Below are 17739 nucleotides of genomic sequence, written 5' to 3'. Positions count from 1 at the left end.
CTTGTTTGGGTGTAGGTCTGAATTTCTATGTTGCGTAAAACACAATTTTGATTGGTATGAGTGTAGCACTGATTTAACTTTAAACTCGTTCGTTTTCTGAGGCATTCACAGTCACGAACGGTGTCGTCAAATCTGTACTTGGCGAGGGGTTCACGCTTCCGCGGTTTCGGTTAGTTAGTTTGAGGGAATCATATCAGGTTGGATGTGAAGATGTCCATTTGAGGCCTACGTGAAGGCGGAATTTGATATGTATTTACTGATGCAAATGTCTGCCAAGGCATTTACATCGGTGGCATCCCAACTGAGGCCTGGCTGATAACTGTGAGATGTAATCAGTTAGAGGGTCTAAAGACGTCCTCCGGTAAAGCCCCACAGGGCTTGGAACAGAAGGGATGGTGTGGCGACCGGTAACACCGGTTATCATTCATCGATTCATTTTCCTCCTGTGTTGCCATTATGTGTAGCATAACCTCTGTTTAATGCGGTATTTTTCAGTTTGTGGTATACAGATTTCTAATCAAATGCTTGCTTTTAAAATCATGTGATCAGTTTGAATATTCATGACATAACTGCTATTTGAACGATAATTACTAATTATCAAATGCTAATTTTTACGTTTATGAATTACAGTTGGTCAAAGTTTTTGTGAAATTTTTATTTGTAACTTTTCATAATCTATAAAAATCGAAATGTCTTCAAAGGGAAAAGAAGAAACAAAAAAATTAAAAGAAAATCTTGAAGAGCAGCTTCAGCGTTTATTGCATCAGCTTGCAGATATAGAAGAGAGCAAGTTAGTATTATTGAACTGTTCTTCAGTTTGTTGGTTAAAACATTTTGACTGTGTTCCCCTTTTCGCTTTAACATCCTGTTATTTTAATTTCGTTAGTAAAAATATACTGTATTTGTAAATAGGTTTTATTTCATTTTTGGAAATTTTTTGCGTTCGTTAAACATATAACAAAAAGTATTAATGTTTAAAATTTCAAAAAACTGTAAAGGCCTACTTTTAAGTAGATTGAAATTGTTCGTTCACATAAAGGATATTTTAAAACTAATATGTTATAAAATAGAATGTAGTATGTAACTAAATAATCTATTTTATATTTGTTATTGATTACATCTTAGTTTCTTAATTTTTCATATCAGTCACCCTAACAGTTAAAACGTTTTAGTATTGTTTTAGAACACAGACCCACATGAGGTCCAGGTTGTTTCTATGCCATTACAAAATAAACAGTCACTAATCAGTTAATAATTAAATAAATAAAAGATTTAAAAATTTATAATTGTCATGATAAAGAATGTTAATATAAGGAAAGCGATATATAAATATTTAACCAGTTGCTAAAAAATACATGCAGAATGATTAACTTAGCAAGTGTTGTTTAGAAGCATGGTTTATTTCAGAAAAAAATGATATTAAAGGCACCAACAGACCATTAAAAATACATTAAGCATTATATATTGTCCAAGAACTTTGGCGATCTGAACAAGTTTATCCAGCATAAAATAGTCTCTTAGCTCACTGATTAAAATCGTATGGCTATTATAAAATTATTTAAATTTATAAATAAAATTGATTAAATATTTTTGAATGACGTATTTAGTTCAGATGCCCATGGTTAACTGTATTGGACCCCTTATTTAATGTATGTTGTAACTTTTTCTCAGGTCTTATAAACTGAGGTTTCCAGTGTAGTATCAGATTGAGGTTCCAGTACCCAAATCCCTTATCTAGATGAAGTAGGCTATTGTGGTATGATTGTTTTATTGCATAGCTTATAACTGTATAAAAATTTCATTAGTGCTGAAAATACTTAAAAACTGTAATTTTATTAAATTTATTTATGTTTAAAATTATAATATAATTATTGTTAGACAGTTGATAATTTCACATCCATGTATTTATATGTACATCATATTCAGTTCCATTCTCTATAAGAAATTTTGTCAGAGTTGTCACACGTTCGAGCTTACCAAGGAAAGATTTCATACAACTATAAAGCAGCATTTCCTCTTTATAAGAGTGGTTAATCTTAAGAACCTACGAACCTACTGCCTAAGACATTGTTAGTGCTCAATCTACTGGTATTTAAGAGTCAATTGGATTAGATATTGCAGGATACCATAGGTGATTGCTATTCCTATTGCTTTTATCAATCAACTATTACTGTAACTCCAGTGTTACTTTGACTTTTCTCATTGGCATATTTTTTTTAATTTGATACTAAATGTATTCTTTTTTGTATGTTCGTTTGTCTAAGGCTCACAAGCATAATGCTTTAGCCTATTTACATTATAATAATCAAATCAGGAGTGGTTCATCAAAGGCAGCTTGCTGTATTTGAAACAAACTTAAGGATGATATTATAATTTATTCTCATATTGATGAGATTCTGCTTCAGCAGATGTTTCTGTAGCTGATAAAAGTACTGAAATTATTAGCTACTTTGCTTTTATTAGTCAATAAAGCATTGATTTCTTAGTGTTTGAATTTATATGAATTTTTGTTAGAGATGAAATTGATGCATCAGAATATGAAGAAGTTAAAGCAGATACCATGGAGCAGTTACAGGAATTAAATGGAAGGTTATCAAAGATGGGAACTGGAGATATTACATTAGTCGATGAGATCAGTGCCATGCAGTTGGTGAGTAATAAATATATGACACTTAAAACTCTTACAGATACATATTAGATTGGGACTTTGTTTTGAGTATAAATATACCAGAAATTATAATACAGTGGCATTCCTTGAGATTGATCTTTATTTACTCAAAAATTAGCAAAACTCATGAATCAGTTGCATTAATTATCCTTTCATTTAAGATAATTAATATTAAAGCCTGGTTATGTAATTTTCTATGTTTGATCTTTTTTCTCAGGTAAAATTATTTATGTTGTTTTAAGACATAAATTAATTTTCACAGTGTAATAATTTGTTTCTATTAAAATTAATAATGTGGTTTGTATCTACAGATCTGCTGTGTCATGCAATTTTTAAACTGTTCACATAGTCAACACCTTTTGTGCTAGCATGTAATGAAAATTTTCTTATTATTGCATGATTTTAAATTTTCTTATGAAATGGAAAATTTTAAATAAGAAAAATTAGAACACTGATTATTAAAAAAAAATCAGTGTGTGTGTGACAAAAATTGACATTAGTTCTTTAGCTTTGATTTGTATAAGAGGTTCTTCTAGATGATCTTAATTTGTTTTTTTTACTATATTCAATATAGATGTAAAATTCATTCATTTAATGAAGCTATATTATTACTTATTTTATGCATAGTCAAATATATATGATGGGAGTTAGTATTCTTATGAACAATAAATTAATTTATTTATGAACATTTATTCAGTTATTATTTTTTCATTTGTTAAATAATGTTGGATACAGATGATTCCAAATTTCATCGCAATCTCTTGAGAGATAATTTATCAAGTAATCATTTTGTTATTTAATAATTGTTGGAAAAAAACCAAAAAGTATGTGATTTTTATTCCTTTAAATTTATTTTTTATTCATTTTTTCTGTTACTGATAAGTTTTGTATTTATTTTCATTTACATCATATTGTTCAAACATTGATGAAAATTGTTCTGTTTAAAATTGTATCACTTTCCCGATTCAGTTTGTGTGTTTTGTTTCTAATTAAAGTTGAACTTCTCAAATTTGTGTTTAATTTTAATAGACATTATTTACATAAATTTTCTCGGAATTAAATTCTCTACAAAATTAATTACAAATTATTATTTATTTATTGCTAAATTAACAGTTATTTAATTCCAAACCAAATAAAGTATATTTTTCGACAAAACATTTTTGTTTTACCCCATAAAACAAAAAAGGTGTCTGAAAACCTTAGGTTTAAGGCTTAGGTTTCTTAAGACCTAAGTGAGATAGTTGTCTGGAATCACTTTTATTCTATTTCTTACATCAAAAACCATAAAGAAGTACCAAATTTACCCCTTGATTTGTACACCAAGAATTTTAGTACAGTTTAATTTCACAGAGAGAGCAGAAAGCAAGGCTAAGTATTTTGTGAGCCTAAATTCGCCAATAAATCGTTTCCTGACATATGTTTATATGAACGTTTTTTTTATTTTTGGCAAAAGAATCATTTCCCAAGGGATTGCCTTGCAATTTGGAATCACCTCTCTGTTTATTTTAATTGTTAATAATAATGATTATTTACTTATTCTTAAACAGTTACTACACATTTCAGGCCACACAATCAGCCATCAGTGCAGCGTTCCGCACTCCTGAAGTAATCAGAATGTTTGCTAAGAAAGAACCTGAAGAGTTAAGGCAGAGGTTAGCACAGGTAGACAGGGATATTAAATTAGGTCATATTACACCTGTAGTTGCTCTACCACAAAAGGTAATCTTTTATTATTGTAATGACAGTTATCTAAAATGTTCTTGCTTTATAAACATGAATATTTTTAAAATATGTTCATATTATACCTTCTCAACTGTCAAATTAGGATAAGTTTTAAATTTTCTTGCTTGCTTGTAAATAGTTATTTTTTTAATAATATTCTTTACTTTATTGTACAATAGCATGCAAATTAATCCAAGCACAGGGAATTTTGTGTTTAACATAGAAATATTGTGGCTACACTGCTTTTCCACACCCATTCTTTAATTTGTCTGTGTTATATGAGCTTATGTTCTTTGGTTGTGTAACACCTTTTATGTTACAAATAGTGTTTTGTAAAAGTTTATTTCATTGTTTATTACAAATTCTTATTTTCATATTTTTTGTTCTCAATTATATAATGGCCATAACTCCAAAAAACCATTTGAAAATTGTTTCTCTCTCTGAGCATACCAGTATCACACAATGACAAATAGCTTCTGAGTGTAGTGTTGGACTAAGGACAATGAATTTTAAAACAATTTAACCAGAAACTGGGTCCTTTTCACCTCAAATAAAAAAGGCTAATGTGCCCATAAAATAAAAAGTACTCCAATGCAAGATCGGTTATTAATGAGAAAAAGTAAACTTGATCCAAAATTATCTGCTGTACACTTAAATTGAGAATTAGTAACCAGTAAAACAGATTTATAAGTAACTGTTAGATGCCAACTTCTTACAGCTGGACAGAAATCTCTTCGGCCAACTAAACCCAGCTTTTAACAACAGCAATGTAATAAGGCTCTTGTGAGCCAAAGCACATGCTAGCTGTATCAAAGAAGACTGGAAAGGTGTTGATGTTTTCTAACAAGTCACATTTTTATGTTCAGGGGCAGAGGGTTCCATATATTAGGAAAGCAGCAGATGAAAATCCATCACCAGCTCAAAACAAAAAAAAACTTAAGCATCCCCTGAAAAAAATGTATTGAGGTTGTTCCACGTTTGCCTTCAAACGTGGAACTTTGCCTTCATGAAGTCATGAAGGAAGTCCTTCATGACTTCCAGTGGATGGTATGTTGATAAGTGATGAATATATCAAGTTGCTGAAGGAAAGGGTCGCGATACAACTCCTCACAAACAAAATTCAAAGAGAACAAATTCTCATAAGTTTTGTGTTCCAACAAGAGCTGGCACCATACCATACTGCCACAAAAGTGAAAAGTTTTTCAAAAAATGAAACATTAAAATGTTCCCGTGGCCAGGCAATTCCCCAGACTTAAACCCAATTGAAAATCTTTTGGCAGTAGTCAAAAAATGACTCAAAAACGAATTGTACCATAAAAATTGACCTCATTAAAGCAATAATATCAACATTGTTTTATGATGTAGAAATCAAAAAAATGTGTAGTTCACTTGTTGAATCAATGCCAAATTTTGTACATGAAGTGATTAAAAATAAAGGAGGACTTACTGATTATTAGATATTCATAAATTGTACACGTATGATTTTTTTTATAAATAGTTTCTTTTTATTAAATAACATTATTTTAATAATTAATATGCATGCTACTGTACATTTTCTGTTAAATATTAATTTATAATTGTTATAATTTATTTTTGTTCTCTGCTTTATTATTAATTTAAAGAAAAAATTCATTTAATTATTGATATTTCTTGCATTGAAGTATAATATTGATGTGTGATGTTATGATCATTTTTGTATTTGTAGTTAAAAAATGAATCTTTGACATTTGTGGACAGGTTGAAATCTTGTCGGCATTAAGACAATTAAAAGAGAAACTGACACCTGAAGAACTAAAATTGTTGTCTGAACACAGTAACAATACAGAGAAGACTGATAAAAATTCATCTGGATTTGTTCAGATATCAGAACAGCCTGGTAAATAAACTTCCTTCTTAGCAATATGCTTTTTATTTATAATAATAATAATAATAATAATAATAATAATAATAATGATGATGATGATGATAGTAATATAGTGGGTTATTGAATTTTATTTGTGCAGCACTCTGTATGAAATGATAGCCATACTGCAAGAATTTTTTGATCACTTGTAAAATTGTAGTTTTTCAGAATAGTCCTCGTATATTTCATAAACCAAAAACTAACATGGAAAGTGAAAATTCAAACATTAAGACAGATTGTCTTCTATTATTTTTTTAAAATCTTTTTGCATCATAAAACTTTTGTAAAGATAGATAGATACAGGTTCACTCTCATTTCCTGTCAAAATTGTTAAATTTTCTGAATAGAGAATCAGTAGTTTAGAAGTGCAGTATCTGTTTGTTGCCTTTCCTTAAAAAATATGTAAGTAGAACTATTATAAATCCGCTAGCAATTCTGTTATCAGATTTTATCTTACCACCCTTCCTTATCAGTATTTATACTGTTAATTGTGTAGAGAATTAGTACCCATTACAAAATAGGATAAAAAGCACTTTATGATTCTTTCTTATAAAAAAGGATGGTGTGTGGGTTTGTTAGTTTGTCTTTTGTGCTCACATTTTTATTTTAGCTGCTATTATTGCAGGTTGGACCCAATGGTGGTGCACCAGGCGGCTGTGCATGCTGACTCTCTCCCGCTAGAAACAGCCCATTGTCAATTACTTTACAAATTATTTAATTTAATTTATTAGCATAGATTATTTTTATTTATATTTTGTATTTTTGTTTATTAATTTTATTAATAAAAGAAAGAGATTATTAGTTAATATTTAGTAGTAAACAAGGATTCTTTATTGAGCAGGAGAGAGTCGTTGGTGCGCATCACGTGGTCCACTCTGCATCAATAGCAGCAGCTGGACCAGCAACTAACACATGTAAGACTAAACAAAGAATCCAACTTCCTGTTATCAGTGTGGCTAGCATTAAACACATTTTTTCGTTTACAGAAATATTTCTGTAAAATACATAATATTCTCACTAACATGAGGATACAAATGCGTAGAGGGTCCAAGGGGCTGAGCCCCCTGGCTAGTCCAGCTAGTAGAGATTATAAGTTATTGGTGTAAATCCATTTAAAACCATTACCATTAAAGAAACAGAAAAAATATATTGATTTAATGTGAAAATTATTGCATGGATTAAGGTAAAAGATGTTTTTATTCCTAGTTCAAACTCAGTTGACAGTATTCACTTAACTATATATTTCTCCAAAATTAATTTCTCAATGTTCCCTTACATAATAAGTGAAAAGACCATCATGTTTATCCCTAGATATGATAAATACAATATTTTAAGGAACTATGAGGGTAAATCAAATATAAACAGAATATTTGTTCCTGACCGTCTATGGTTGGTGGGAGTGGGGGAAAGTTTGGGACCAAATATTGTCAAGGACTCGTGTGTTTGCCTGGCATAAAGAGTTCAAGGAAGAACAAGAACAAGTGGAAAATCAGGAACATGATCGCCATCCTTGGACCAGCATTATAAATGAAAACATTTATGCGGTTCGAGACATTCTTGGTGACAATCGACAGATGAGAGAGTCCGAAGTTGCAGAACAGGTCGGAATAAGTTATAGGAGCTGTCAAGTGATCATCACAGTGACCAACAGTTCCGTAAAGTGTGTGCCAGATGGATCCCTTACCTTTTGACCGCAGATCAGAAGTTGAGACATTTGGAGGTCTGTCAGAGGCTTACAGCAAGATTTGCAAAAGAAGTGATTTTTTTTTGAGTTGGATCGTCACCTGCGATGAAAAGTGGATCCACCATTACACTCCCCAGTCAAAATAAGCCAGTATGGAGTAGCGTTGGAAAGATGAGGCAATCCCAGTGAAAGCCAAGACTTGACTGTCAGCTGACAAGGTTCTTTCAACCAGCGAGGCATTTTGCTCATTGATTTTTTGCACAAGCAATGCACTCAGTGCTGCTTAGTACTGTGAGCTGTTGAATGAGGTGAACGCTACATTTCGCCGCAAAAGACAATACCAACTGATTCGTCATCCTCCTCTATGACAACACCAGGTCCCATACTACAACTCTAACAGTCTCAAAACTAGAAAAAATGCACTACTGGACTCCTTGATCATTCTCCCTACAGCCCAGACCTATTGCCCTGTGATTTTCATTTGTTTGAGTCGCTTAAAAAGCTCTAGGAAGCCAACGATTTGGAGATGACAAGGACGTGAAGGAATACGTGTGCAATTGGCTCCAGACGCAACCAGCTTCATTCTACAATACTGCAATAAAAACCTTCCTTCTTGCTGGGAAAAATGCATTTCTAAAGCAGAAAACTATGTAGAAAAGTAATATATTTGCCTTTTATTTTTCAATAAATAAATTTTTTTTAAAAATAAAATCCTGTTTATATTTGATTTACCCTTGTAATTGTGCTTTAAAGTATGTGTATCGAGATATAAAAGAATTGAGAAATAGTATGTAAGATAAAAAAACAGCGTGATTAAACAAAAGAAACAGATACAGGTGAGTAGAGCTATAAACCTAATTTAGAAAAGGTAAATTTAAATCTTTTAAATTGTAAAGTAGTTGTGTGATACACGATTTCATGTAAAATTTGATGAGAAAACAGTATGTGATTCCACTTTTTAATAACTACCTCTGTTTGAGTAGGTGTCATTCTTTAGTCATAAAAATATAAAAAATGCATTAGAAATGAAATGTTAGAAAAGGTTTTTAAAGCAATAAAAAAATTTATTTATTTATTTATTGCAATATAAATGGATTGTTTTACTAGAATTGGACAAATCTCATTATACTGAAGGTATTAAAAAATTTGAAACCGTATTTTGTCAAAATGTATCAATTTGCAAGTTATACTTACTAAGTGTCTGTGTTGTATCTTTGCAAAAAGAAAATCCAAATGTCTTGGAAATTTTTTATCACATTAAGATTGAAAAAGATTATGGCAAGATTGAAAGAAAAAAATCACATAAATCTTTAACTGTCAACATCTGTCGGTACCATGTTAACCAACTATAAATTTATTGTTTATAAACATTTAGGAAAAAATCTTGATTTTTTGACAGGCTGTATGTACAATCGTGTAAGCATGTTTCTTTTTACTCTTATTTATTGGTCCTCAGCTAACCGTATGGCTATTTGTAAGCATGTTCTCAGCTAAGGGGGATGCACACACATACAAATGTCTTTTAATAAGGTAGGATGTTTAACACATAACTGACTGACAGACAGGTGTTTCCAGTTGAAGGTTAAAACTAACATATGTAGTAAAATTTGTGGAAATAAAAATTTATTTTTTTTATTATGTGCCAGGTCTTGAACTTTAGTAATCAGCTGTTTTCTACCATCTGAGCTTCCTTCATTAATTTTTACTTAGAATATTGCTCCTAGTTTAATTTTAGAAAATAAATTTGTAATTAATTTTAAAATTGTACAGAACTAAAAATAAGATTGATCTTCATTAAATAAAACTTTAAAAACTAAATTTTTTTGTGCAAGTTGTCAAATTTTGACTATCAAGGATATTATAAAGACCCATAATTAATACAAATGGGCAGTAGAAATACTAGTAGTTGTACATAAAATAATACTAGGCAAAAATTACTCAGAAAATTGGTAAGGTATATGTAATTTAAAAATTGAATCATTAAATAAATTATGTAAATTGTGTCTTTTAGTCTCAGCTAATGTTCTATAGTAGATTTAATTGGTCTTTAAATTTCTTTAAACATCTGGAATTTTTTTATTTGCAATACTTTAATCATAAATCTATATAAAATTGAAAAAAGAAATGCTATGCAAAAAAATAGAGACCTAAAACTTGGTTTGCATTTCAGTTATCAGTCAGAATACGATGGTTATTTTTTTTCAAGGTCCAATCGGTCACAAAATTAAAACCACAGTGAAAATAAAAAAATTTTTATTTGTAACAAGTACTTACGTAGTTAGGCTAGTTCTCTACATAATCACCACTCCAATTTAGACATTTGTCGTAGCGTGGTACCAACTTTCCAATACCCTCGTCATAGAACAGAGCTGCCCGTGTTTTTAGCCATGTTTCAATGCTGGTCTGCAGCTCGATGTCTGTGCCAAAATGTTGTCCTCCTAGGCCAGCATTTCATGGGAGCAGAGGTGAAAATCGGATGGAGCCAAGTCCGGGCTGTATGATGAGTGATCAAACACTTCCCAACGAAAACGCTGCAGGAGCTTCTTTGTTACAGCTGCAGTATGCAGCTGAGCATTGTCATGGAGAAAGACAATGCCTGATGACAACATTCCTCTCCGTATTCTGAATTGCCATTCGTAGACGTTGAAGAGTCACGCAGTATGAGGCTGCAGTGATGGTCGTGCCACATTCCATGAATTCCACCAAGAGAACTCCATTCCAGTCCCAGATCACAGTAGCCATACACTTTCTGTTGGAGAAGGTTCGCTTGAACTTCTTTGGTTTACTGGGAGAATGAGAATGCATCAACTGTTCGGATTGTTCTTTTGTTTCTTCAGTTTCGAAATGGACCCATGTCTCGTCCCCTGTGACAATTTTGTTCAAAAAATCTTCTTCATTGTGGTAGCACTGGAGAAATGTTAGGGAGGCGTCCATTCTTATTGTTTTTTGATGGTCGGACAGCATCTTGGGAACCCATCTCGCACACAATTTGTGGTTCTGAAGTCTCTCACTCACAATGGTGTAGAGAGCTGACCTTGAAATTTCAAGAAACGAATCGCTATACAGAAATTGTGAACCGACAATTTTCTCAAATTCCCTCATCCACTTGCTGAACGAGATCATCGGTTGACACATGCTTCCTTCCCTGACCGCCTGCATCATGAACATCTGCACGTCCTGCTTTAAAGTTCCTACACCATTGTTGCACTTTGCTTTCACTCGTTGAAGTTTCACCATACATATTACTTATTTGTCAATGAATTTCAGCTGCATTACATGCCCTCAGCCTTAAGAAATCGAATTACCGCACGCACTTCACACTTGGCGGGAGATGCTATTGTTGTAGACATGTTTACATGCTAGTTGCATGTTCAGAACTAAACGAAGTGACGCGGCGTGATTGAAGGCCGTACTAGAGACGCTGCGCAACACATATGTGCAAAGGTTCATCCGATTTTTGCTGCAGGTTTTTATTTCGCAACTGATCGGACCTTGGAAAAAAATAACCCTCGTAAGTTCACTGAAAAGTTGATGAAAATGCCTATAATACAGTTTGAAGATAAAACCCCCCATTTCATTTCAATATCAATGATAGATTGATTCTTTATCAAACAAAATGTCCATTTAATTTTAGATTTATTTTTTAAATAGTTTTTGAGGGATTGCTTTTAGATTTTGTTTCAATAACTGTTTTGTCTAGCTCATTCTTTGTGTAAAATCTGTATTTTATTTTCATTTCAGGAATTGGTGATAAAGTATTAGGATTGGCAGATGACGATTTGAAAACTATAAAACAAGCATAGTTTTCAGTGTTAAGTTTTTTCAGTTAATTTTAATAGAAAAATAAATATATTTTTTAATTATTTACTGAAGTATTTTTTGTGTGTTTCTTTATAGTTAGTAATACAGTTTGTTTTGTTTTGTTTTCATTCATTTAAGTCATAACAAATTTCTTTATCATTAGTTTTATGATTTTATGCTTAAAATCATTAGTCCACGTTAAACCCATTTCATAAACCTGTTTTTATTTTTTAAATTGCTTATAATTATCTATATTTTTCCTGAAAACATCCCTGACAGCTCTCACTTCTTCCAGGATGCCATTTCTACCAGATCATATCTGATTGACTTAACCCAGTTTTTGTGTTTCTTAGTTTAGTAAGATGATCAAAAATCAATTTCTTCAGCCTGTTTGTGTCCATCCTCTTTAGGTGTCCATAAAATTTAGCTCTTTGTTTTCTTGCCTTCATGAAAGTTTCCGTTTTCTTGTGGAGTTCCTCATTGTTCCGTAGTCGCTACCCTCCTTCTTTGTTTTCTGTGGTCGTAAAACTTTCTTTGATATTCTTCATTCTTGCTTTTCAATTTCCTTGATATTCAATTTTTTTTTCATGGATAAACATTCTGGCTTGATGATGGTGTTGTAATGTCTTATCTTCACTTGTATGGATATACTTGTTTTGTTGTACTGGTTCTTCATTATTCCTAGGCTTTTTCCATTTTTTTAATCCATGTTTGTATTTCTGTTTTATTCAGTCTGTTTTGTTGAATCCAATCTCCAAGATACTTGAAGTTGTTGACCCTATTGATCTTGCAATATCTTGTTTCTAAATATTTTTCATTCTTGTGTTTCCATTCCATATATTCCATTTTTTCAAATGAGATTTGTAGTCCAGTTTTTTGTGCTGCTTCCTGTAGTTTCTCAATTATCCATGCGTTTTCTATATTTGATGTCAGAAATGCTACTGTTATGTTCTTCTTTCAGTCCCACTCGTATTTCTTTGATATTTTCTTTTTCTAGTTGTTTCTGGCATTTCCTGATGATTTTTTCCAATACAATGTTAAAAAGCATTGGTGATAGTCCATCCCCCTAACTCCTGTCTTGATGCTGAAGTTAAATTCATTTTGCCCATGAATTTAACTTAGTTAGTTGTACATGTTAAAGTTTGTTCCATAATTTTGCTTAAAGTCCACCAATGTTACTACTGTATTTCTGCCACTTATTGCTTTAAGTCTTATAATGCTTTTAAGGTTGAAAATTTGTTCGGCGCACAATCTGCCCTGGTAAATCCTCCCTGGTATTCACTGATTAAATGTTCCATTTGTTCGTTGATTCTATATTGGAGGGCCTTTGATAAAATTTTGTATGCTACTGGTAGGAGGGAGATTCCTCTATAATTGTTGCTGTCTGTTTTGTCTTCTTTCTTGTGCAGAATGTGTATGAGGGCGTTTTTTTCTTCCAGGATCTTCTATACTTCCAGGATCTTTGCAGTTTCTCTTCACAGATTTTTTATAACTACTATTTTCCCTTCTCCCCATTTCAACATTTCCGCCATTTTTTCATCTTCCCTAAGTGCTTTATTGTTTTTCAGTGTCTTAATGATAAGTTCTATCTCCTGTTCTGTGGAGGGTTCCAAGTCATATATATATAATTTTGTTTTTTAAGGGATTTATTTTTAGTCTGCATATGAGATGAGGGAACAATCTGAACAACAATACCAGCAATCATCTTAATTTTTATCGCTATTATTATCGTAACTAGGGATTAATTTTTAAATGATTTTTATTGTAGCTTATAGATCAAGTTAAGAGTCAGTTGTCCTGTGCAATTACACTGATTACTTTATGAATACCAAAGTTGAGTAAAATTTGACATGAAATAAGAAGAAAGTGACTGTCCATTTGTCATCTACTACTGAAACCAAGAAAGAGTAAAGACCCTTCTTAAAATAGCTAGTAACAAAGAAACGAAAAATAATCAAGTTATGTAAGCTGTTTATTATGCTGAATGAAATAGATGAATTATGAGAATTTGTTTATTATACTGACAAAAAATCACAATTGGTTAAAAATTTAGAAATTGTATTGTTTTTAAGCTTATTATTGGTGCATATAATTTTAAAATTTTCATCGTGGTGCAGTTTTTATTATTCATCTCCCATGATAAAATGTTTTTTTGTGAAAGAAAATTGGTTTGACCAAGAAAAAATTGACCGTGCCTGTTATGGTTGATGCACAGTCCATAAAATTATTCTTTCAAATTTACTGCTTGCAGTAACGGTGCTTATCTCATATGTTTTCTATCCCAGAAGTTCCTTTTTTTAGAAAAGTAATAATTTGTTTTTAATTACTATATTTACTAACTATTGGCCAATATTATAATCCATTTTTCTATTTTAGTGTTAATAGCTTACTACTCACAACTTTCTAAAAAAATTAATTTATACACACGCTTTTATTTTAGATAAATATTTGAAAAAATAAAAATTGTAATAAAAATTCATTTGAGTTATTATAACTTTGCATAAATTGTTTTAGCTTCCTTAACGAGAGGGTTTTACTTTGTAAAATATAACATTTAAAGTTTGCTCATTTTCACTAAATGCTTTTATTACGCTATTTTTTTATAACTACTTCTTTGAATATTCTGTTCATAAATAACCATATGAAATGATTTTTATTCCCAAAAAATGAAATACTTGATAAATCATCTTGAGTCGATATAAAAAATGCAAGACCAGCGTATTAAATATATCAGTCTTTACTACCTAATGAAAAAAGGTTGTAAATATTTCTTATCAAATGGTTGAGACAGTGCACTAGCCTCATGATATTAATGTGTAAACACAATATTTCCTTTTAAAAATCAGAAAAGGTTTCTAATGAATGATTTGAAAATCTTAATATAGTAAACAAGCAAATTAAGAAGATATATATATGACAAACATAAAACTTGTTATGAAAACTTTAACTTTCACTCATACCAGATCTAATTTTAAAATATTACAGTATGTAATAGAAAATTCATGTGTAACAATATCTTAGTAGTTGGGGTACTGATTTCTTTATTATGAGATATTGGCAATTAAATCAAGATGAATAAAATTTAGGAAACAGCTAGTTTCCTAATTCCAGAAGTACTTTGATATACATTGTTACTGGAGCCCAGCATTCTGACATTCTTATGACAAGCCAAACTAATTTGATTACTTTGAACAATAATATTCATTGAAACATTGATGTGGAAACATTTTAACATTCAGAAATGTTTTAATCACTTTGTATGTTAATATAGTTACTTGTACTAAGAAATAGTAAACAACAAAGATCTATTAAAAGTTAGCATGTTAGCACAAAAAGACAACGGTTGTATATTTTTTTATTTTAGTCTTTAAAAATTTTATTGTGTGTATAATTAATTGGTGGTAACATTGTAACAATATGTATTTGTGGAGCGATTATGTGTAAATTTATTTATTAATTGATTGTAGAATACATTTTTTGCTAAAATAATAAAATTATATATATGTATGTTGTATGTTGAAAGTGGCTTAAAACACTTTTTTGTGAATTGAATAATCATGTTTATTGTAATGTATTTTTAGTATTATTGTTGTATTACAAAAATTATGTATTACAAAACATATATATGATCTATAAATACAGAGGAGTTGTTTATTATATTGTATATATTCCTCATTCTCTTTCTTTAACATGCGTCTTGTGATGCTTTTTTGAACATCTTCGTAATTTTATATTTTTAATCACTGATTTTGTGTCTCATTGTTATAAACTGACTAATTTTTCTCTTCTTTTATTTGTTTTTAAACCTTTTCATTTTGATGTCTATGAAGCAGTCTAATTTTTAACTTTCTTCTTATTTTCTCATTACAAGAGTTTCTCTTCTACTTTGTAGTATTCCTGTAACCTGTACATTTTTAAAAATCTTCATATAACTGCTTAATTTTGTTTAATAATCATAGATTCAGTGTCTATGTGAAAGCTAATAAGGTTGGTGCCCTCATGCTTGTGCTTATGATGTCATATTTTACCCACCCTTAGTAATTTTACTGCAAAATTCTTCAAATTCATGTAGTAGTCTCCTATCTGTACATCTAACTCATCATTGTTCTTTTGAATCTTTTAGTTCATTACTTCTGTTAAAACATGATTCTCTCCAAACAATTAATCCTTGCCATTCTGTGTTATAACTAATTGTTACATTTTACTAAATGAGCAATATAATTAGCAATTAGAAAAAATTTGTTTTTCATTCCACATTATTGAATGATATGTAATTGAAGTAACTGTTTTTAAAATAATTATATTTTGTAATTTTATTCCAGATGGCCAAAATTTTAATATGTTTAGATCATGATATCTTTGAAACCAATCTGGTTTTAATATTATCTTCCATTGTAAATATAAACATCTATTATTGTAATTGGTATATAATAATACATTATATACGCTATATTGTAATGGATAAATAAGCCTGGATGGATCAAGGAAAGCCATAGTAGTTTGATTGGGTAGTTTTTTTAAATAATGACTTTTTTTAGCAAAGAGTACTTATTTATGTATACAACATATGAATAAGTTAATATTTTTAATTTGCTAAATATTTGTTTAAATAATTCATATTTATGGGCATCAAACTATAATCTGACAATTTGAGTATTTGGTAATGATGATTTCTTCAGTCTTTTTGAGGAGCCAAGAAATGATAGTATATTTGTATCAGGAGTATATGTAGGAATAATTAATATTTAATATGAATCTGTTATGCTTAACATTTTTCTAGATGCTTGAAAGTAAAATAACACAGTTTTCTTATCACAGACAAGATCAATTTGATCATCCTAAGAAAACTTGTCATCTAATAAAACAGGAATTTTGCTCCGGGCAACAGAAATATTATCATTATTAATGGGAATTCTATCCAAATGATTAGCAATATTATGTCTACATAAGAAACATAGCACAACGATTTTATTTATATTTAAAACTAGGTAGTTATAATCCATCCAGTGAATCATTTTTTGAATTGCTATTAATATAGAATTTTCATGTCCTTTTAAATTATTATCTTTGGATGTAGATTACAGTTTTATCATCTCCAGAGTATCAGTAAATGGTTCAAGATTTTTAGGCATACCATTATTAAACAATAAGAAAATCAAGAAACTAAACACTCATCTGTGGTATTCCTTATTCTACATCTTGAAGTGAGGATGCATTTTAGATGTATTCTTTATCAAATGATGAAATTTCATCTTCTTATTTATGGTTGGTAAGATATGACTGCAACCAACTGTAAACAGCTTCTTTTATACCATAGTTACTAAATGCTTTCAGCTGTAGAATTTGTAGAAATAGAATGGTTTATTGACATAAAAAATTGAAAAGGGATATTTTTTATTTATGCTATTTTAAGATATTTTTTACATACAGAAAACAGCTGTTACTAGAATTTTTTTCCTAAAGCTATAGTGAAAGTTTTTCAAGTGTTATCATTTTCAAGAAATATTTTTCTGTTATTTCAGAAAGTATGAAATTGTCCTGTAATTTTTACATTAAGGGGAGAAAGTTTCTTAAGGTGATAACTACAGATGTATTAAGATACTGTACTGAAAGATTCATTAATTAAATTCATAAAAGGACAATAGTAGCATCTATACGATTTTGTATGTGATTTCTAAAAATAACAATGTTTATATATATATATATATATATATATTAAACCAGAAAACACAACTATTTTTACATTTCACACCACAACTTTAGCCAATTAAAAAGAATCTTATTATACTTCTGTTTCTATTTTAATAAATTAAGTAATTTATTTATTGTTTTAATGAGTTTTTAAATGATAATTACTGATTAGATAAACCTCTGAGTACTCAATGTGTAATTTAATATTTACTCAAATATTTATAATAATTAATGTAATTAAAATTATTTATTTATGACCTGCAAACAGTT

At 30.2% G+C, this 17739-nt stretch overlaps 1 protein-coding gene across 1 annotated transcript; it reads left to right on the top strand.

Annotated features, from left to right (window-relative positions):
* Positions 1–351: 351 nt before the first annotated feature.
* Positions 352–15429, top strand: LOC142319521 (protein LZIC-like). Its single transcript, XM_075356893.1, has 5 exons — positions 352–790; positions 2515–2650; positions 4232–4387; positions 6128–6266; positions 11719–15429. The coding sequence occupies exons 1-5, from the start codon at positions 690–692 to the stop codon at positions 11778–11780; spliced, it is 594 nt and encodes a 197-aa protein (XP_075213008.1). The 5' UTR covers positions 352–689; the 3' UTR covers positions 11781–15429.
* The last annotated feature ends 2310 nt before the right edge of the window (positions 15430–17739 follow it).

This window comes from Lycorma delicatula, chromosome 2 (assembly GCF_047948215.1).
Source record: "Lycorma delicatula isolate Av1 chromosome 2, ASM4794821v1, whole genome shotgun sequence".
NCBI classification, from domain to species: Eukaryota; Metazoa; Arthropoda; class Insecta; order Hemiptera; family Fulgoridae; genus Lycorma; species Lycorma delicatula.
Note: the sequence above shows the minus strand (reverse complement) of the source record. Positions and strands in the feature narration are given on the sequence as shown.

Excerpts from the sequence above, each read along its gene's own strand:
- LOC142319521 (XM_075356893.1), top strand. The coding sequence starts at position 690 with ATGTCTTCAAAGGGAAAAGAAGAAACAAAAAAATTAAAAGAAAATCTT. Across the intron at positions 791-2,514 it reads GCAGATATAGAAGAGAGCAA|AGATGAAATTGATGCATCAG; the intron begins GTTAGTATTATT and ends AATTTTTGTTAG. Across the intron at positions 4,388-6,127 it reads TAGTTGCTCTACCACAAAAG|GTTGAAATCTTGTCGGCATT; the intron begins GTAATCTTTTAT and ends ATTTGTGGACAG.